The sequence below is a fragment of the Lissotriton vulgaris genome, chromosome 8, assembly GCF_964263255.1.
Source record: "Lissotriton vulgaris chromosome 8, aLisVul1.2, whole genome shotgun sequence".
NCBI classification, from domain to species: domain Eukaryota; kingdom Metazoa; phylum Chordata; class Amphibia; order Caudata; family Salamandridae; genus Lissotriton; species Lissotriton vulgaris.
In genome coordinates this window covers 118,914,400-118,937,387 of record NC_141696.1, presented here as the reverse complement: position 1 = coordinate 118,937,387, position 22,988 = coordinate 118,914,400, and the positions used below count along the sequence as shown (strand labels likewise).

At 41.5% G+C, this 22,988-nt stretch overlaps 1 protein-coding gene across 5 annotated transcripts in view; it reads right to left on the bottom strand.

Moving 5' to 3' along the window:
* Positions 1 to 22,988, bottom strand: part of LOC147693572 (beta-arrestin-1) — a 903,972-nt gene that overhangs the window by 449,589 nt on the left and 431,395 nt on the right. For all 5 annotated transcript variants that reach the window (XM_086933800.1, XM_086933802.1, XM_086933801.1 and 2 more), the window contains one exon: positions 17,530 to 17,560. In XM_086933800.1, coding sequence (XP_086789926.1) covers positions 17,530 to 17,560 — 31 coding nt within the window. The remainder of the gene's footprint in view (positions 1 to 17,529; positions 17,561 to 22,988) is intronic.

Here is a 22,988-nt window from a genome sequence, read left to right as displayed (position 1 = left end):
TATGTTGGTTCAGATGAAGCTGTTGCTCAGGAGCTGTCACCCTACGGCATTTAATTTAAAGGCCCTGAGTACACGTGGTACCACTTTTCTAGAGACTTATTAACAAAGCAATGTGCCTATTGGGTGTAAGTCAATTGCTTTATAAATATATACCATGTTTTGGGGAGAGAGCACAAGCACTTTAGCACCAGTTAGCAGTGGTAACATGCACAGAGTCCCAAAGTCAATAAAAATGAATTCAGCAAAACAGGAGAGGTTAAGGCAAAACATTTGGTGATGACCCTGCAGAGAGGACAAGGTCCAACACCTAGTTTTCAAAAATCATATTGCCAATACTCAGTGCTTCTCTGGCTATGCTCCCAAATCTGGAAATTCATCCAACCTGTATCTGGAGTAATCTATCTTTATGTGTTTTCATATATGAGCACAGCCTGTTCAGAAGATTTTTCTAGTCAGCTATATGCCAGTTTCCACTTGGTTCTCTTACTCCCACAATGTCACTTCAACTATCTTCCCCAATTATCTTCTATCCATCTTCTGTCACAATGAAAGTTTTTTCTATCAAAATGGCTTTGTATTGACTTTATATACTTTCTCAACCTAAAATTGCTCACCGGCAGCTGTAAGATTTCTTTTCAGAACAATGGTCAATTTTTATAGACTCTCATTTCACTCATCAGGGGCCTAATAGTATCTTATCTTTTTTAAATTTGTACTTGTGTTTTCTTGGCCAGGTGAGTGAGAAGAGAGTCTGAACAAATTGCACATTGTTCTGAAAAAAATCTTACAGCTGTCATTGAGCAGTTTCAGGCTGCAAAAGTACATAAGGTATTTACAAAGTCATTAGAATGGAAATAACTTTCATTGTGATATAAGATTGCAGGAAGACATGCAGGCATGGCATTACATGTATTGCCCAGTGGCAGTTCCCACTGTGTAGCTATAGTTAGGACCAGATTTCCATAGTATTGGATTATTTTTGTTTGCTAATAACTTTGGCAGCATTTGATGAATCTTCACAAAACTTTTCCAAAAGGCCCTCCCCCTCCCCCCCCCCTCCCCCACCAAAGCTCTTTCCTGGAAAGTTCTGGCAACAGGGGGCAGAGAAAAATAAGGGTTCCCAACCCACATTTTCTCAATTCATTTTTGCACAGGAAAATTGATCAGCAATACTGCAGAACAAGCCCCGTGGGGTGGACTAGGGTGTGGGGGAGATTAAATAAATGTATTTTATAGGGGAGGGGCATGCACCCCCTCCCTGAACCTTATAGAGGCCCCGTGGATCCCATCCCCGAGTCAGAATACATATTTAGGGAAGGGGTATGCTGCCCCTGTCTCCTAGCCTCTTAAAGGCCTCAGGGACCCCATACCACTGGACACAGATGTTTCCTGTCTGGGAGAATGCCAGTGGGGATCACAAACTTTATTGCCTGCCTGCACACTACCAGGCAGGAATCACAACTTTGCTTCTGCCGGGGCAGTAGCAAAGAATGAACAGGTTCCTACCTGGGAATGAGCAAAGAAACAACTGACTCTTGTCAGTACTGCAATGGGTGCTGGCTGGGGAGCCAGCAGGGACTTAGAGGGCATTGGGCCTTCCCTCCTGTCCCCAATGATTGGGATGTTGTAAGTGCCCCAGATGGGCACCAGAGAAACCACTTTGAAAAACAAAATGCCGCCTCTCACCAGTATCCAGTAAAAGTGCTTTTCTGAGTAGCTGGCAGTGGCTACAGGAGCCTTGGGGCACCCCCAGAAGACCCAATGACTTGAATGTTATGGGTGCCTCTGATGGGCACCGGGGCACCCACTTTAAAAACAAAATGCAGGCTCGTGCTGGGTGCTGGCTGAGGTGCCGGTATGGCATGGGGGTCTTTGTATTCCACCCTCTTGCAGCCCCCAACATTTGGATATGTTGTGGCAGCCCCCAACATTTGGATATGTTGTGGGTGTCCCATTTGGACACCAGGGCACCCACTTTAAAGATTTAAAGAAAAACCAAAACAAGAATAACAAATAAGCAGCAGGAGCATATTTTGACATGCTTTATATTAGTACAGCACATAGTCAGCCATGTGTGCCCATGGTGGGTTGAGCACTAGCAGTGGGTTGGGCACAGGGTCTGTCTAAAGACAACTATAACTAGTGAATGTCAGTGGTATTGTTAGTTTAAACCTGTATGTTTAAACTGACATTTTCACCTAACTATAACGTTCCTTTGGTCTTTCAGTGAATATACATATATTCAGTAATTGATCATGTGTGCTATTCTGAGGTTTGCTGGAGTAGCTTTTAGTCTCTTTGCCATCAGTACTATTGCAGTGGATGTAGGTGTGTATTTTGTGAATGATGGTGATCTGCTCTTTTGTGAGTGTGTTTTTGTATTTGCATGTCCCTCACTTAACCGCTTCATGATTTTCCCTAAAAACCTCCCATTTAATAGTAAATATTTCCTATTTTCCAACCACTCCTACTTGTGCTTTCCACATTCACCACAAAACCATATACCTTTCTGTGCAAGATCTTCACACTTGTGGTAGACATCTCCACAAAGGAGTGATAGAGGTGGTGTAGGCAGAAACCTCTGGCCAGAGATTTGATACAGCATTTATGTGTATGTAAAGTGCTACTACTTGAGTACTACTTTATGTCTTCCTAGATGGCTTTTGTTAATAAAGTTCATTGTTTCCATGCTCACATTTACCAGGTGAAGCCACTGTATAACTTTATTTGTACTACTGGTTATGCAAATTGTATACTTTGCTTCCAGGAAAGTGTGTGAGGAATACATTTTAGAACACATGTACATAAACGTTTTTTAAAGAAAGAAAAAAAATCATTTCAACTGAAAAAGTGCTTAATTGAATTTTTATTTTATTTTAAAGCAAACTGTAAATATATTATAAATCATTAGCACTTATAGAGTTGAGAACGTGGGCTTTGTTTTCAACATGTGTGCTGCTGAAGAGTAGATGCTGTTTAGAGGCAGTGCACCACATAAACCCTCTGAGTTGGTGCATGGGCTGCAGGCAGCACAGCTCGGAAACATAGAGGTTTAACAACTTCCCTCGAGAATAGAGCTGTTCTGCAGTTTATGTACCAAGTTGGAGAATTTCTGAATTAAGTGTATGCACTTTAGACATTTAAAAAAGGATCACGCAGTTCTGCTTTGGCTGAGTGCCAGTGGACATCAAAATTGGTACTATTATCCCCCTATTGAAAAAGTAAGGATTGGACCATGCATTCTTTGTAAGGCCTTGTGGAATAAACAAATCTGCACTTTTCTTGAAACCAGTAGGATCTTGGGCAACACTGAGCCCACCAGGGCCACAACAATGAATCTATGACGGTGGCTGCTCTGGGTGATCTGCAAATGGCTGCCAGCAGCAACGGTGTCTCTTATCTCCTAAACACCAAAACAGTCCCCTATTTTCTAAACGCAAAAGCATTAATTCTCACCATCACTCCTATCTACTGTAACATGTCTGAAGATTACTCTTGATCACTCTATCTATGATCCCTCATACAAGGAGAGTTGCCATAGAAGAACATTTTCACTTCTTAAAAAACAAACTGTTTATATCATCCAATCAATTGAAAGCCTCATCACATACTTATGTATGGGCACCGAAGGGTAAGCACTGTACTACAGTGCAGCAGATACCTCTTGTTGCCCCTACATAGTTATGTAAGGGCACTGAGGGGTATGCACTGCACTGATGGGGTATACACTGCACGCCAGTGCAGTACATACCTCCAGTACCCTTAGATATGTATGAAGGGTGCTGAGGGGTATCCACTCCAGTGCATTCCCCTTAGTTCTCTTACATACTTATGTAAGGGCACCAAGGAGTATACAGGGCTGGAAGATGTTTAAAAATAACTGCAGATTAAAGTTAAATCTGCAGTGTTTTTTAAACATAGAGGGACTGCTCCCTCTTCCAGCCCTGTTCAGACCCATTTTACAGTGCAGGTTTCATTCTGCTGGCAGACCAGGGGAATTAATTAGTAATTCCACATTACATGAGTGAGGCAAATAACTAAAATACTCCAATTCTGCCAGTGGAATTAAAAATTGCACCCACCCCAGCAAATATCTAATAACAAATTCTCAGTGTGTGAAAATAAGCATTGTAAATGCAAAACCCTGTCAGCAAAAAGTTACACTTCCCTACATTGTACTTTGTTTTCTATCTTTATATGTGTTTTGTTATACCTTCTCTGTAGTGTCAAAGATGTCATGAGTGATTTCATATGTGAGGTCATAGGCAGTAAATGCATTGGCAAAAGTTATAGTTACTTCAGTAAAGTATATCTGGTGAATTTCAGTGTTTTTGAGTTTAAAATGCAGTAGCGGATGCTACCAAAACCAAGTAGTGGGGCAACGCGGGGTATGAGGGTACTAATCTATCATTTAAAAAAGGACTTGCCTAGCTCTGCCAGAGTCCAGCTTCTTCCTCGAGCGCACTCAACAAGTTCCCAGACTCCCTAACCAATTCCAGCAATGCTCTCATTAGTATGTTCCCCAAATCGGCTGTGGAATACAGCTGTGTTGGAGAAACCCAAGTTTGCATGTCTGTTTGCCGGCCTAATACAGTGTGTAACTCTCCTCCCCCCTGCTCAGCCTGCTATCGGTAGAGATGATGGCCCTGCCCCGCCGTAGACTCAGGCTACTCAGCAGTGCCAGAGAAAAATAAAATAATAATAAATAGTTTTATTATCTTTTAATTTTTTTATCGCGAAAAAAATGAAAATATATAGTTTTCTTATAATTTAATTTTTTTATCTCCTGGCACCGACCAGTGGGGCGATGCTCCACCGCAATAACGGAGGAGTCGCATCTGTTTAACCTGAACATTTTCACCTAACTACAATGTCACTTTAACCTATTGTTTTTTCAGTGAATATATATATATATATATATAATGCAATCAGAACATCATGTGTGAGAGTTGGTAATTCTAATGCAAATATTAATACATTCTAAGCTTTCAAATTAAGTACACAGAGTAGTTTTTAAAGTCCTAGCACAGTGAATGTGCTAGTGTTATCAATTTGTCTTTCTATTCTTGTGATATTTTGCCAGCTCATGCTCTATATTTGCAAATTTCTATGGATTCTCTGTGAATACCATGCAGGAAAAAATATAGTATTGTCTGTTTACGAAAGGTGTTCCAGGCAATGTCTGTGGGGGGCAAAAGATCGAATGAAGTGAACCCTAAAAAATACACCCATGGAATACCTTGATCACATCCAGGCATTTTTTCTAATTACGCCCATATCCCTTCTTCCCTTTCATGATCGGCTTCAATGAGTGAGCTCTATGATCAGCTATATAAGTAAATTTATTCTAGGGGTAACCATAACCACGCACAGGCATGATTCTCCCCTTGCCAAGGGACAGACGCTCCAAAAATGTCCTAGTGGCGGCCACAGATGATCTACGGATGAGTTTTGATCAGAGTGTGTCCGCATGCCTCGTTTTACTGGATCTGTCTGCAGGCTTTGAGATGGCCAGTCGCTCCATACCACCTGATCACCGCTACCATGTTGAATTGTGGACAAGGCCGTCAGCTGGATGTGTTCTATCTTAGGGTCTTTAATTAGCAGTGGTCCCCCTTGCAGCACTCATACCTTTGCAGGGCTTTAATGTACAAATCTATGCAGATGATACCCAACCAATCATCGGCATGAAAGCCCAGTCTAAACTAACGCAGTATCTTCTAGCCATTTTCAAGTGGATGGGGAAGAATATTGTTCATCCAACTCTGATAACCCAGGGGTCCTCATTTTCAGGAATCGTCCGTACACATGGAGTGAGAACAAGTGGACTCTAAATCTGAGAGTGGCACCTTACCTGTTGACACTGCTCCAAATTTAGGGGCCATTTTCTGACAACATGTGCAAATTCCATGTCAATAAAGTCTTAGTCACATGCTTCATTTTTATTTTAAATACAGAAAAGTTTTCTCCAAGTTTTGCCTCGAGACTCAGATGAAACAAAGGTACTGGCCACTGTCATCGCTCACCCTGATATTTACAACTCTTCATTTAGGGCTACCTAAGAATTTTTTGAAGACTGCAGGCAACTCAGAGTGTAGCCAACCACATAATTCTGGGCTTGGCCAGTGCTTATTTGTCTCAGCCATGTTTTTTCTCTGCACCTCAGTCACAGAGCCATTTTTACAGTAGGGCCCCTTCTTTTAAACACAGATTTTCTAGATATATTCCTGGATAGTGACTTTGCTCCATCAATCTCCTGCTGTTGGCTAACCTCGAATCAAAACCCAAGATTAGATTGGTTATTAGATTGGTTATTTTTCCAAACTCTCTGCCAAAGTTTGGAAAGCACTGCAGACGCCTGTGAGGTCTACGGATCTGCCAGGCTTTCAAAAGACAACACAACTCTCTTAAATAATTCCCATACTTAGCTCGGCTGGTCTTTTTCTCATTGTCTGCTGTTGCCTGCCCTATTTGTCATCCTAAAATGATAGTACTGAAGATATACTTTAATCTGACAACGAGCTTGGCTCGAGTAGATATGCTTGTCTACCAGCAAAGTACCACAAAAAATCCTTCAACCTTTCATAGGTATCTTATCAACACCACTTCATTCAAAAATATATTTTCATGCTCTTGGGTCAGCCCTAAATTTGTAAGTTGTTTCTTCGATTTGTTCCTTATTAAGAAAATGTTCAGCTGCTTCAAAATAGCAGCTCATATTTCATTTTATTTTCCACTTTAGCTCTGGGACAGGGCAGCAAATCAAAGCAAGTGTTGTGGAAAGGTTAATTCTAATTGTGGCATATTGCACTTGTATTTTTATATTAGAGGGGATTAAGGGATCCAATGCCTGAGATAAACTGATTGTGGTAATTGAGTTAAGCAGAGGACTGGGATTTCTATTTTTAATTTCTCTTATAAAGTTTCTTCGGAACTTTCCTACAACCCAGAGTAAATAACACATCCTGCTTAGCAACTATTTCCCATTTTTGCTCATGAGTCAGTTTCTGCTTTGCCCCTTTACCCGTTTAGTCTGTGAGGATGTAAAATTGTTCAGATTAAGATCATCTGCATGAGTAAAACTCAAGACTGAGTACAGAATATTCCTTGAGGGAAACAACCTTTACAACGCAACTTTTACAACGCATTACCATTACAACAAAACTTTTACAACGCAACATCCATTACAACGCATGCCATTACAACGCAACCTTTACAACGTATGACACTACAATGCATACCACTACAACGCATGTCATTACAACGCAGTCATTACAACGCATACCATTACAACGCATACCATTACAACGCATAGTACCCTTACACTATCAAACACTTACCCTACTGTTGCACCCCCTGGAGTTAGAATAGTAAATTTTACCCCTACACTATCCAACACTTACCCTACTATTGCACCCCCTGGAGTTAGAATAGTAGTTTTTACCCCTACAGTATCCAACACTTACCCTACTATTGCACCCCCCTGGAGTTAGAATAGTAATTTTTACCCCTACACTATCCAATACTTACCTTACATGCAATGTAATGTTATGCGTCGTAATGGTATGTGTTGCAAAGGTAGTATGCGATGTAATGGAATGCGTTGTAAAGGTAGTTTTTAAAAATTTGTTGTAATAAAATGCGTTGTAATGGATGTTGCGTTGTAAAAAATGCGTTGTAAAGGTATGCGTTGTAAAAGTATGCGTTGTAACGTCATACATCCTTCCTTGACTTTCAAAAGAGTTATATAATAATTGTTTATAAATACTAAATGCTCACAGTAAATAGCATTCATAAGGTTTCTTCGCTTATAAGTGTAATCCATGTACACAAAAAGTGTTCTGGGGGTGCAAAATCCGTGATTATGATTCACCATATGAGGTTTAGCTGAAAATTCCACCCTCAAATCGGATTTACCCTTGCAGATAATGTGCCAGTTTTGCAGATGACATAGGTGCTAGAGGTAGAGGTACGTGGGGTGTTGCAGTCCCCCACAACAAACATGCTCGGGCATAAGGTGAGTTAGCAAATAAGATTCCTTTATATTTTGTTTTTATCTTGTCGAATTTCCTATGAGTTCAAAGACAGCTGTGAAATGTCAGGACAAGTCGTCTGACAAATTACTGTTTATTCTTTTTACATGGAGATTGATGTTTACTTTTCATTCTCTGACTGCAATGTAAAAGGATTTTGTAAAGTGACCTGTTTCACAATCTTGCTTACAGGCAGTTTGAGTGCAAAGATGTCAGGATGTAAAAAAAATGTCAAAGCACACAGAATTCTGGAGTGTGATGGAAAGAAAGAGTTTAATAGGATTAAAACAAATCTAGGCTGTGATATGCAAATAATAATTATTCACTGAATACTGATTTTTGCATATCATTCTTTCTGCAATACATAGCTTTATCAGTAAAACCGCATATCTATGCAAATTTAGTGTCTATTTCATTGTAAAATGTGTTGTCTGTAAATGAGAGTACGCTACCACACCAGGCTTCGGTAACATATTGCAACAGTGTCGCTACTTTCCCCAAGTTTACCACGCTCCTGCTGAATGGGTGTGACACATTTGCTACTCTGCGGGTGACATTCAGATTTTCACAATCCCTGTGACTTCAGTGCTGTAATATTGATGACAACACCCCAGTGGTTAATTTGTAAAAAAATAAGTGTGGGGGCTCTCATCAGGAGGCAACTTGTATCAGCATGTTTCTCCTGTTAGCGCTGCCTAAAACAGTACCAGCTACTAACCGTGAAAGTGGGGAGCAAATGTGACGTAATGGCCAGAGCTGGCGGCTTTGGAGCCGGAGAACTAGGTTCGAATCTTGGCGTTGACTCAACATCCTGTGATTCTGGGCAAATCACTCATTCTCTCTGTGCCTATCATAAATGAATGTGTACATAACTGGTGCTCATGAAAAACATCTGTGTTGGTGATTTAGTGCTGGTGCTGAGCACCGGAAATGACTAGCTCAAATTAAGCAGTGCAACACCCTCTCTATGAACATTGCTCCAGCACCACATGTAGATGGTTGGCTTGAGTAAATCTTCATCCAGGGCTGAAGAGAGGACATTTTTTGGTGGTTGCCCAATAAATGCAGCCGCAGCCCGCGTAGGTAAGAGTGGTGGGGCCTGCTTAGGGGAGCGGGGGAGGGGAGAGTTCGACAGACGATGTCGAAATACCCCCCCTCCACCGGGCACAACTGTCCCACAGCTCTTACCTGCATGGGCCGCGGCAGAGCAATTGGCTGGTGAACCTCGTACAAACGTGTTTGTTTGTTCATATTCACAAATGTGTTATAGATCCTTTCCTCCCTATAAACATACTCCTGCAAAAAGCAGAAGTAAGTTCCTTTTCAGGGTTGACATTGACGGGTGTGAGGGCACAGGATCTTTCAAGGAGCATACGGTTTGTCCATGGGGAAAATAAGATTAAGTTAAAAGAACCCTTCCTTTGAAGATTGACCCCTTGCATACTCCAGCAAAACAATCAGCATGCATGCAATCCAGTCCTTGCATACTCCAGCAAAACATCTAGCATGCATGCAATCCAGTCCTTGCATACTCCGGCAAAACATCTAGCATGAATGCAATCCAGTCCTTGCATACTCCAGCAAAACATCTAGCATGAATGCAATCCAGTCCTTGCATACTCCGGCAAAACATCTAGCATGCATGCAATCCAGTCCTTGCATACTCCGGCAAAACATCTAGCATGAATGCAATCCAGTCCTTGCATACTCCAGCAAAACATCTAGCATGAATGCAATCCAGTCCTTGCATACTCCGGCAAAACATCTAGCATGCATGCAATCCAGTCCTTGCATACTCCAGCAAAACATCTATCATGAATGCAATCCAGTCCTTTGCATACTCCGGCAAAACATCTAGCATGAATGCAATCCAGTCCTTGCATACTTCAGCAAAACATCTAGCATGCATGCAATCCAGTCCTTGCATACTCCGGCAAAACATCTAGCATGCATGCAATCCAGTCCTTGCATACTCCAGCAAAACATCTAGCATGAATTGCAATCCAGTCCTTGCATACTCCGGCAAAACATCTAGCATGAATGCAATCCAGTCCTTGCATACTCCAGCAAAACATCTAGCATGAATGCAATCCAGTCCTTGCATACTCCGGCAAAACATCTAGCATGCATGCAATCCAGTCCTTGCATACTCCAGCAAAACATCTAGCATGCATGCAATCCAGTCCTTGCATACTCCAGCAAAACATCTATCATGAATACAATCCAGTCCTTTGCATACTCCGGCAAAACATCTAGCATGAATGCAATCCAGTCCTTGCATACTCCAGCAAAACATCAATGCATTGAAGCTGACACTTGGCTTTATGTGCGCCTCGTCTGCATCGCTTTCAAATGCATACTCACTGGGATCATGTGAACCTTCCAGAATGCAGTAATGTAATCAAATCATTCTTACATGCATAGGTCTACACATTTTCTGTGAAAAGGGCTATCTGTTTTTAGAAATTCCTAACACCCTTTACCATTGCCCACATCAATTTCATTATTACCCACATAAAATGCTTTCATTTTACTCATAAGGATGAATGACAAGTCAATTTGATTCGATCCTTTGTCCTGCAGCCTTCAGATCCACCTCCATATGAGGCAGTTTGAAGCAGCATCTTACAAAGTACAGGAGCAGAAATACTCAGAGGATCTAGGGTTAGCTGTGGAGAATAAAAACATTCTTTATATATTCTTCCATACAAAAGGAACCTTTTTTGCCAGTTTGGACGCCATAATTATGGTGAGAGAATTTTCAGAATACCAGTCAAATAGCATTTTGCCTGCTGGAGTGCTCCTAATTCATTGGAAAAAACCCTGTTTTGTTTGTCTTTCACAGTAATATTGTAACATGATACTGGTGGCCCCTTACCTCACCTCAATAAAGCGCCCACCCTGCTGATAACTACTTTTGACCTTGCCCAACTCAGTAGTATTTAAAGTATCAACCTCAGAAGAATAAAAGGCTAAATTGGCCCTGTACTGATTCAAACCTGCAGCCTGTATATAACCTCTAATCTTAGCCTTTTTGCTTTGTAATGGGATGCAAATAATCCACATGTGTTGGAAGAAAAATGTGAGTACAGTAAAAACCTGGGCTGATATCGTCTTTTGTTGACTTTATTCCCCCTTTTATATGTCATCTCTGTTTGACATTTCAGCTTGATTGGCAGCCTGTATTAAGACAGGATGCTAAAGAGTGGTGCCCATATCCTGGAGGACCAAACCTCGGGGTATTACTGAAAATGTCAGTATTTTACAATATTTAGCATTTTTTGCCAGCAGGGGTGCATAGACAGCTCCTGTTCAATTGACATTAAGGTGCACCTTTGAAGTTCAAGCACTAAACAAAGATCAGAGGGGCATATTTACCAACAACTAGTGATATTTATCGCTAAATGAGCTTAGCGATATTTTTTTAGCGCTGCGCATCGCCAGATTTTATCGCAGAGATAACGTGCTATTAGCAACGTTTATCTCCAAAGCGATATAATATCCGGCAATAGCGGCGAAATGTGTTAATATCGCTGAAATCCAGCGATATTCAGGCATTATCGCTAATAGGGACTTAACCTGAATATCCACCTCCAATTGGATATACAGGCGAAGAAGTGGTCTGAGCAAGCATTAGGTTTTGGCGATATTCGAGTTTAGCTCAAATGTTTTCATCGCTACGCCTGCGTAGATCATAGGCGATAGCGATGTTAGCGACAGCTTTCAGTCGCTAACAGGTTGGGTACGCCCACTTTGCATGTCATTAGCGATAAATATCGCTGACATGCAAAGAGGGCCCCAAACCGCTCGATATCGCCTACAAGCTGTCGCTAACTGCTGTTAGCGACAGCTTGCTAATAGGGCGATAAAATTATCGCCGCTTTTCGGCCGAAGACGGCCGCTAAAGCAGCGATAATCTCATATCGCCCGCCTTGACAATATTTCCCAAAGTTTAGAAGCTGATTATATTCTGAATGTGAGGACTGTACAAGCTATTGTGTTCCAATTGAGGTTAGACAATGTAAAAGGTTATGCATTCCAGACACATTCATTCATCCATTTCACCTTCGATCCATGGCACATGCGTTTACAGTGAGCTCATATAGGTATTTAACAAAATGATGATTACCTGTTCAAAAAGTCAGCTATGAAGGCATATTTTTCGAGTAACCAGGGGTAGTTACATGTCTGTGACTGTAAAACGTGCATTCCAGCCCCGGGTGCAGGGACACGCTCATCTTGCGGTGGCTTCATATTGTTATGTTTCATGAGACCACAGTCGATAGCTCAGGACACTTCTGCAATGCTGCATTGATTTCATTGGTCAATGAAGGCCCCAAGAGCACACTTGAGGTAATTACTGCTCAATGATGCCGTCGTCTATCTCATCTTTACGAGGGCTTTTCTTATCTGGACTTTTTCTTCAAAAGGCCGCAGGAGCTTAGCTGAAAGGATGGAGCTGGTCTCTGGAATGTCTGTTTGCACCCTCCAGCTTCCAAGACGATACTGGTGTGTGTCTGTGTACGTGCCTGTGTGTGTGTGGGGAGAGGGGGGCTGTATGTGTGTCCCTGTGTGCGTACTTTTTTGTGCATGCATGTGTGCGTGTTTAAGGGTGTGTTTATTATAAGTATTTTTTACCAGGAAAAAACTGTACAAAATATACACCGTGAATCACATGTTAGCAGCAAATAATGGAAGAGGAGGAGCGAATAGAGAATGAAAGCCCAGCTGATGCATGTATATATTAACCGAGTAGATTTAAAAACAAATATTCAAGGGGAAAAATGCAGAATGAAATGTCTTCACAGCACCTCTCCGTTCTGCATAAATCCTTTCACGTGTATGAACTTGACTCATTTTATTCGACCATCGTCAAACGGAGACCGATAGGAGATGTCCCATTTTTAGTTATCTATGATCCTGACAGAAGCGTTGAATAAACACTGGCGCAGACCGAGCCTAGAAAGGGTTCCATTTGCTGAGGAGGACCCTATAAAAAGCCTGAGCGGAGTCGGGATGTATCCTTGTTTGACTTATTGAACTTAATGTATGTTTTTTTTTGTACATAATTCGACATGTTGAGGGACCAGCACGTGTAACAAGTCCCAAACTACCCATCTCGGGCAGCCTTTGTTTGGTGTCATGCCATTCTTTTAGAAAAACGGAGTAGTAAAATATAAAATGCATTTAATAAAAAGAAAATCCAGCCAGCAAAAAATTGCCTCACACACTAGGTTAAATGAAAATACTGGTGGTTTGCTAATGTTTTGAAAAAATAATATACGCAGATTTATTTTCATTTTTTAAATAGTGAATTAAGACAATGCGAGCAATAAACATATTTGAGATGCTACCCTACCACTTGCCGCAGGAACCATTGAATGGGTTTCAGTTTTCTGTAGGGACAAGTAAGGGGATCTGTAGGGAGTGTGTGTGCGTGCGTGTGCTCGTGCGCGCGTGTGTGCGTGCGTGTGCTCGAGTGTGTATGTGAGCGCGCGTGCACCGGAGCCAGTGGAGACTAGCACAGAGGCGATACTCACCTTGTTGAAAGTGAAACGCCTGGGGCCTGGAGGTGCAGGCACCGCTGCATGGTGATAGATGGGCACAGAGCTCAAAGAAAGGCCATCTTTGTTTGTGAGTCATTAGGCCTGAACGCTGGACAGCAAAGGTAGCAGCACTCACCTGTTTCTTCCCAAGCCTGCCCCTGTCTCTCTCCAAGATACCCTGCACAGCTATGGTGCCAGCATGTCAAGCAATCTTCTTGTACTCCCACTGCAGCCCCCTTACCATGATCCATTAAAGAAGGCACAGAAAGCATGGATGCAGATCAAAGGTAAATGACCAGTGCTAATTTGAACAGTTTTATGTCTCCTAACCAGGCACTAAAGATGTACAATTGATTGTTCTAGACGTAATTGTGCATATGCATGAGTATGCGACTGGGTCAAGGGTCTACATTTGGGTGAAAGCCATCAGTTTCACTCTGGTGTATAGATACACCATGTTGAGCAATTTACAAGTTTACGCCGCGAAATACGCCAAGCTATGCTATTTCCACACAGAAGCGATGCTACATGGTGCCAGAGGCAGCTGAGCTTGAAGATGGCCCCTCGGGTATGGCCTGGTTATGCAGTGGGTCTTCTTATCTTCTTCTTCTAAGCTTCTCTTCACGCGGTCAGTGGCACCATTCTGGGCTAAGGCTTACTGTGCCCTATAAATACCTATTATTAATTCTGGCAATCAATTGCACTGTCATGCTGTTAAAGCCCTTTTGGTATAACAAGTGAGCCTAGCCATGATGTTGTGTTGCCTTCTTCTGTGTTTTGATACCCACCACAAGAAAAACTGAGCACTGGGAACATCTGTTCACATAATCTCATCAGAATAATTAAATACATAGTCCAATCTATTGGGCACAGCTCAAATTTACAAAAAAAATTCCAGGTAGACATTTCTCTAAGAAACCCACATTTTTTGAGCTGGGTTACTGAAAGAGTTGAGCCTTTTTAAAGTTCAGAAAGTATTCCCTTTCAACGGTTGCTGCTGGTACATTTAAGGTACTGGAGCAGGAGTGTCAGACTGATCCATTTATAGATAATGAATCAGTTTGGCAAAGTCTCTGCTTAACGAGGTCAGGAAAGCGGCCCTTAGAGATGCTAAGTACATCACATGAGAGAGGGTTTTGTTCATTGGAAGGCCAGCACCAGCCCTCTGCATCCCTCCCTGGGTGTCCTCACACACATACTTTAGCTGGAAACTGTGCATATGTTATGTTATGTTATGTTAAATGAAATTTGTAGAGCGCACTGACACCGTGGGTTTCCTGGTGCTGTAAGGCAGAGGTGAGTGTGGGGTCTGAGGAGGCGGAGTTTAGCCGAGTGGGGGAAAAAGGAAGGGTTTGAGCAGTTTTCTGAAATGAAGGAGGGAGCTACTGGATTTGATGGACAGGGGAAGAGGATTCCAAAATTTGGGGGCTAGGTGGGCAAACCGACGGCCACCGAATTTGTTGGTTTTGGTTTTGGGGGCAGCAAGCAGGATGAGGTCAGCTGAACAGAGATTGCGCGTTGGACGGTGTGGGTTGATGAGTGTTGTCAGGAAGGCGGGGCTGGTGCAGTGGAGGGATTTGAACGTGAGGCAGCCCAACTTGAAGGCCGCCCTTTGTTCTATAGGTAGCCAGTGCAGTTTGTGTAGCAGAGGTTTGGCCGACTGCCATTTGGGAGTTTTCTAGATGAGACGGGCTGCTTGGTTCTGCACGACCTGGAGGCGACGCAGCAGTGATTGTGGGAATCCGTAGTACAGGGAGTTGGAAAAGTCCAAGCGGGATAGTACCATAACTCCAAAATTCCCAAGGTATTGGCCACAACACATCACTAGGCCAGCTTGATGAAATACTGATATTGGTGGCATAAAGATTTCAAACTTCAACAGTCAACCTAGGGGTTCACCAATAAAAAATACCAAGTTGTGTACTTAAAAACCTTGTAACAGTTTTTGGGAGGAAAGTAACTTTTCTCTCCCAGATTAAGAAGCAGATAGTTTGTGAGAGAAGAAAGGCAGTCCCCTGTCTTAATCCCAGTGAACACAGAAGGGTACCCCAATAACCCTTTGTGAGCTTGGGTATCAATATAAACTAAGGTAGAGGGCCTGAAAGGAGATCATTTACATGTTCATTTAAATATTATTTTTTAGAAATAAATCAATTTGTCTAAATGCTTAGACACATAGATGCAATCAGTTGATCAGAAAACGTTTGAACAATTAGAATTAGATCATATGGAGTACATATGTAAAAACAATTTAATAATTCAACTGTGAACAAAACAAAATAGCAAGATTAATTCAAACTGGGGTACATTCACCAGCAATGATCATACATTAGCTATACATAAAGGACAGGAATTTGTACCAGGAAACATCTCATACAACATGTGTATGGCCTTCCACTCTTGTTGAGGAGAACTTCACAAAGTCCAGCCTCTTGGCTTGAGATTCAATCACAACCTAAGTCTCAATCGGAACAATAAGTGGAAACACCGTAGATGTTTCGGTCTTTCTTATAGTGAATAAGCAAGATCTTCCTCAGGATTACGATCTGTAGAGTGCAAATGACTGACCCCTTCATTGAAATCTATATGCTGAATGACCATGTGGATCATCTGGTTGAATGTATGGAGCAATTTAGTTTTGGAAGGTAAAAGATGGTGATTATGATAGGGAATTGAATTTATTTATAGTTTTAGAGGTACCAACCTCATCAATTTGAAGCTTGAGTATTTAGCTTATGAACAAATTAACAAATCTGTGAGCTGCAGTGGTTGAGGGAATAATGCGAAAGGCATCCGTGGCATCTTGGTTGGAATCTTGGGGTAGAACCTAAGCAGGGTCCCCGAATCAAGATTCCAACCAAGACAGTTGGCCCGGGCTATTTCTGACCAGCATGTGTATTCAAGGAAAATATATATAAAAAACCTGCGCCCTTTGAACATAATAGCATCCTGGGAGGTGAAGATATTGACACTTGTCTCCCAGCCTTCAGAATGTCAGTGTGGGAGCAAACTACTTCTTGCGTGCTTCATAAGCGAACCTACTGTGCTGGTTTTGTTCAAATCATAGACAGCACTAGAAATCATGACAAAGAGATGATGGTCATTCTGCAGTGAGCGTGCATTGAGGCAAGTGGTTGTGTTTTTATGCTGGTAAAGAAAGTGGGAATTGACTTATCTCTATGGAAATTTGCACACATTCTCCTAGTGAATATGTTGACAATTTTAACAAACTGAGGTCAGCAAAGTGCCAGTCACTATGTCATCTCCAAGAACATACACTCTACGTGCAATTCCAGTGTATTCACTATGCAACATACAGAAGCTAGAAACTGGGCGTCATCTTTACCCCACATGGGATTTAATTTACACCCCTAGTGTAAGTCTGCCTATGGAAACTTCAGGCAACACATATGTCATACATATATGGCATCTTTTCCATACCGACACTGGAAGGTTCTGAGAAGATACAAATGCAATACATGTTTGCATCATCCTCACAGCACTAGTAGTTTAAATGGGCGGGTGCTGTCTGGTACTGAGTACCTGCACTTCTTTAATTGGAAAGCGGGAGTACCAGTTCTTCACTGCACTGCTTCGGTACATTTAATGGGAGAGTACTGGCACTTCCCAGAAGCAAACAGGTGCTCTGGATAGTGAGCACCAGCACTTACATATTTCCATTTAAAGCGCTGCACACCACTAGTACCAATATCCCGTACCAATTCCAACCACTAGATGGTGCAATGATGCACAGCATGTGAATTTAGTATGCACTGACGCTCCAAAACCTGAAATGCGCACATTTCATCAAGGCAGCCTCGAGCCACTCCCCATTATTTGTAGGTCACAGGGCACCGACTTCATAAATATATGGGTTTCTCAAAACAAAATGAAACAGTTCACTTGCAATTAAGCCAAATGAAGGAACAGAAAAAAAGAAAACTTCTTACCTTCCCATTTGGACTGGCCTTCTTAAATACTCTGTAAAACATAATAAGAAAGGGGCACATTAACATGTATGACTGAAATGTTATCATGAAGTCTTCTAATTGGATGACAAAGTAAATAAATGATCACAATAAAAAAAGTGAATTAGAACAACTGGGAATGAGCCTATACCTCGAGTTTTTAGAAAAAATGCTCAATTACTTTCTGCTTTATAGACAAATACCTTGTGCTTCTGTTTATCTTGGTATTTTTTATTTTTACCTTTTACTTATGTCTTTAGTTTTTGAACTTAATACATTAGTACATGGAGAATGAAAACATTGTGAAGTATCTTCATTAATAAATCCAAGATACAGAAAGGTATATTAAATGAAGTTTAATCCAGGAATATAAGATCCCATCCACATACAATGCCAGCAGACATCAACTGACTGAAATTAGAACTTTCCTATGTCAACCTAATGCCTGACATAGCTAATGACATCAAGTTCTATTAAAGACAGAGGGGCATATTATCAAGGGGTTTATCTCCGCTTTTTTGGCTTTAAAAGCCAAGAAAGCGGAGATAAAATGATCTCCCTATTACCAAGCTGTCGCTAACACCAGTTAGTGACAGCTAATAGGAGATAGCGACCATCTTGGGCCCGCTTTGCATGTCAGTGATATTTATCACTAATGATATGCAAAGTGGGCGTGCCAAGATGTTAGCGACTGGAAACAGTCCCTAACATCGCTATATCCTATTATCAACTTTTGGAGATATTCGCGCTAAGCACGAATATCTCCAAAAGCTAACACCTGCCCTGAGCAGTTCTTAGCCATGTTATCCAATGGGAGGTGGATAACATGGCTAAGAGCATTTGCTCGATAATGCATGAATATCGCTGACTTTTCAGCGATATTCATGCATTGCGGCCGTTTTTTATCGCATTTGCGATAAACCTTGCTAATAGCAAGGTTTATCTGCGATAAAAATCGCCGATGTGCGGCGATAATTTTTGTCTCTAAACAAGTTAGAGACAAAAATTATCGCTAGTTGTTGGTAATATGCCCCACAGTGTTAAATATCACACATTGTCTTTTCATAACCACATAACAAAACATTTCAGAAAAGCATTTACATTTTTACAAGTGATAAATCTTGCTCTACAAAAAAATCACAAAACGTTTTGACTAACAATTGTGAGAAAACAATATCATAACAAAACCCAATAAACAACAATTATTTGTGTCGTGTCTCACAAGTTATGTGCAAAAGGGAAGACAGTAGTCATATGCCTTCCTTTAATATCTACACTTGATATTCTTCCAATTTTAGTAAATAATCAATAAAGTTTGAACAAAGGGAATTTTTGTCCTTAGTTGTGAAGTGGAATTTAACCACAACTCCTCAACATTTTTTGAGGGTGTGCCGTCGCGTTTCGAGTACTGGTGTGCTAAACCCAGCCGAATTTAGCACTTTTTAACCAGGCGCCCAATTCGTTCCTAAAAAGACTTCTGAACATAATCCTGCAATCTATCAGAAAACTGCGAGGCCTTTAAACCAAGAATACATCGGTTCGACAGTCAACTGAAGTATGGGAGAGTGAAACTACATCACTCAGATAAGAATGAGACAGCCCTGATGAGAGTCCTGTGAAGGAAACACCAGTACTCGAAACGCGTCGGTACATCCTCAAAAAATGTTGAGGAGTTGTGGTTAAATTCCACATCACAGCTAAGGACTAAAATTCCCTTTGTTCAAACTTTATTGATTATTTACTGAAATTGGAAGAATATCAAGTGTAGATATTAAAGGAAGGCAAATTACTACTTTCTTCCCTTTCGCACATAACTAATGAGACACGACACAAATAATTGTTGTTTATTGGGTTTTGTTATGATATTGTTTTCTCACAATTGTTAGTCAAAAAGTTATGGGATTTTTTTGTAGAGCACGATTTATAACTTGTAAAATTTGAAAAGCTTTTATGAAATATTTTGTTATGTGGTTATGAAAAGACAATGTTTTCATTCTCCATGTACTAATGTATGAAGTTCGAAAACTAAAGACATAAGTAAAAGGGAAACAAAAAAATACCAAGATAAACAGAAGCACAAGGTGTTTGTCTATAAAGCAGAAAGTATTTTTTTTTTAAACTCGAGGTATAGGCTCATTCCCAGTTGTTCTAATTCACTAAAACGGCCCTGCCTAATCCTTGTCCTTTGGGCCTAACTCCCCTTGTTTTTCACACAATAAAAAAAACACAATAAGATAAACTGAAATACATAGCAAGGTTGTTTCTTATTATACTATAATGCACTTTGTTACAGCTATAAGGCATCAACATATGGTTTTCTTATCAATGGGAACTACCCTCTTTGTACCCTAGGGTGTCCAGTCCCGCAGCATACCACAATGTTGGTAGGTATAACAACTAGATAAACACACAAAAGGTGACGGGCGGATACTTGTGATAAGTCTAACACTGGCAATCACTTGGGGTACCAATCCAACCCATCGTTCTTTTCCTCAACTTGACACTTCAGATTAGACCCAGCCATATGCAAATCAGTCTTGACTGTGCTCCAATAGGAACAGTCCAGCCCGAAGTGCCAAGCCAGGTCCTCTCTAAATCAGAACACAAGCAACACAAGACCAGTTTTACCCTGATTACTCAGGCGTAGCTTGGTTCCTATGGCTCAGTGAGCAAACGACCCTCGTGTCCACTGCAGTAGTCCAGAGCCAGCATGCAGCTTCGACGAGGAGCATAACAAGGAAGAGCTGCTGCCGCCACCCCGGCCTAGGCAAGGCTGCCTCTTGCTCCCTCAGGGACATGACCCAGCTCAGAACGGGGTCCAATTTTAAGTCACATCTCACCTCTAGAGAAGTTTTAAGGCATGGGCAAAGTGGACTCTGGCCCAGGGCCCCAGTTCTTTCAGGCCCCCCCTAATAGATCCAGCTGTGTCCTGCAGACAGTCTTTGTGCTTCAATGTATTTTTAATGTGGGTGATGTGTGAGAGTCTACTACAAATATTTTGCAGACAAATGTTGGGTGTATGTTTCATGCAACATCCATTAAAAAAGTACCTTTTAGATCCAAACAGAATTTTACACATAAGAAATGAGTGGGTGTCACAGAGAATTTTTGCAGTAATATTAGTAAGCTGCTGCTGTGTTACAATAATGAAAACACACATCACTATCCATGAATATTAGATGTTAACACATTTAGAATTCGGAGGAGTGTGCCTTTGCACTTTCAGTGACCTGGCCAACAAGGGCCTGGAACAGCTGAAAATGAATCATAAATTCAAAAATTATCCAAACAGGGGCCACAAAAATACATATGGCCCAGGGCTCACAAAATCCTTAAGATGTCCCTCACCACAGCTTCGGGATAGCAGCTCTCAGGACATAGTTCGGTGGGAGACCATGGCTCGAACTTCATGTGATGTTGCATGCATCTCTATCTGGGGCAAGATCCTTCTGGTCAAAGAGGTGTTGGGAGACAGCTGAACGAGAGCTTTCACCCTATCCTCAGCCTTTCCACATTAACACTCAAAACCCTTTCTCGAATCCTGACAAGTGCATTGGAGAAAGAAACACTGAAATGTGTTGACAGCTGATTTTAGGTGATGCCCATGTGAGAGTAGGTGGTCCCTGTACATCCCTTGCCATCGCCTTGGGCTCCAGCCACTGCCTTTTATGTTTTGTAGGGTGGCTTCAGTGATGAAATCCACAACAGCCAAGACTGTAGTACAAGTTGGGTCAGCCACCGCTTACCAAGAGAGAGGTATTTCTCAGCTGGCTGAAATCTACAGCATAATGTAAGGAGAAGTAACACTTTTGAATAAAAGTCCACTTTTTTCAGTAAAACGCCATATGCCCATTTTCTTTCAGAAAACAAAATGTGTTTGTTTTTGTTACAGTTACTACTGGGTGAGATTTTACTATTCTGGTTAGATGAAAAGCACAAGTATTTACAAAGCCAGTGAATACGTGCTTGTTTACCATTCTACGATAGCTGGCCAAAATATTGTATTGCTATTGAAGAATAAACAAAAAAAAAACATAAGATAGATGACGTATACGCATGCGCGTGGAGGGCGACTATCTGAAACTGATTTTGTTGTAAGCAAAACTGAAACTTGAGCCTTCCCTGACGAAATTTCGTAAAAAGCTTAAAACCTTGCTTTTCCCTCAGTGATGACCACCTGACCTCATTACCACTGCCTTTAGTTGGCGCCGGGAGACCCCATGCGGGTAGCAGCGCGCATTATAAATCTAAATACAAAATAATACAATACAATACAAAAGAAAATTCATTCAAGACGGCCATTGCACATTTTTATGCATATATATATATATATATCAGCCATCTTTGAATGGTTTGCAATGACACAGGGGGAACATCCTTTACCACAAATCTTTTACAACGCGGTACCATTACCACGCAGGTTTTACAACGAATGTCGTTACGACTTGCGCTGGAGGGCGCTGTAGGATAGGGAATAGTTTAATTTACTAATCAACACCTTCCCTACTATCCACGGGGACTGGTGTTGGAATAGTAAATTAAACTATTCCACTATCCAGCGCCCCCCAACGCAAGTCGTTGTAACGACTTGCGTTGTAAAACCTGCGTTGTAACGGTACGCGTGGTAATACCACGCGTTGTAACAACATACATCCATGACACAGCAGCCATCTCTTTTTAAATTGTATTCTTAATTTATCATTTCAAATGGCTGATGGCTATCTCAGAATAGATTTCTTTTAAGCAGGTGCCTGTTTCAGTGCAGTAATGGAAGTGAGCAGCTCGGTAGCAGACTGTGTCTGCCAAGTCCTCACAAAAAAGTAGCAATTAAAAAATAAAGTAAGAAAAAAATGAAAGCGGTGAGAGTGTGGGACTAGAGGTGGTAGTGGTAGAAGCAGACAGTCTAGGCTACGGTAGCCCAAAAGAGAGTATCCCAGGACCAGTACGTAGCTGCCAAGCCATCGTAAAAAGTGTGGAAAAAAAATTTAAATTTAATAAATAAAGAAGCAGTGTGTGGGCAGTGAGGAGAGCGAGGAGAGTAATGTACGCACATGGGGTGTTGGATACAAAATGTAAATGTAGTATTTTTTATTTAGCAATGTAAGGATACAAAATGGTGATAAAATGGTGATAAACAAGCTATGCGCATGGGTGAGACAAACATAAGAATAGAGAAGAAAACCATTGAATAAGGAACGAAAGCTGAGACCAACAAGAAAGCCATCCAATCATGAGCAATGGGCTTACCCAAAGTCCACTCTGCATACATTTTAATGCCGACAATATAATATCACGCCAAAGGAGTGGGGGAGGTATTTACAGCAAGTATATAAAATGCCAACCCTCCCAGTGGGCCCTATGTAGAAGAGGTGTGGTGCAGCGGCCAGGGTGCCTGACTCCGGACCATGGGGTTCACGGTTCGATCCTCGGCACCGGTGGCA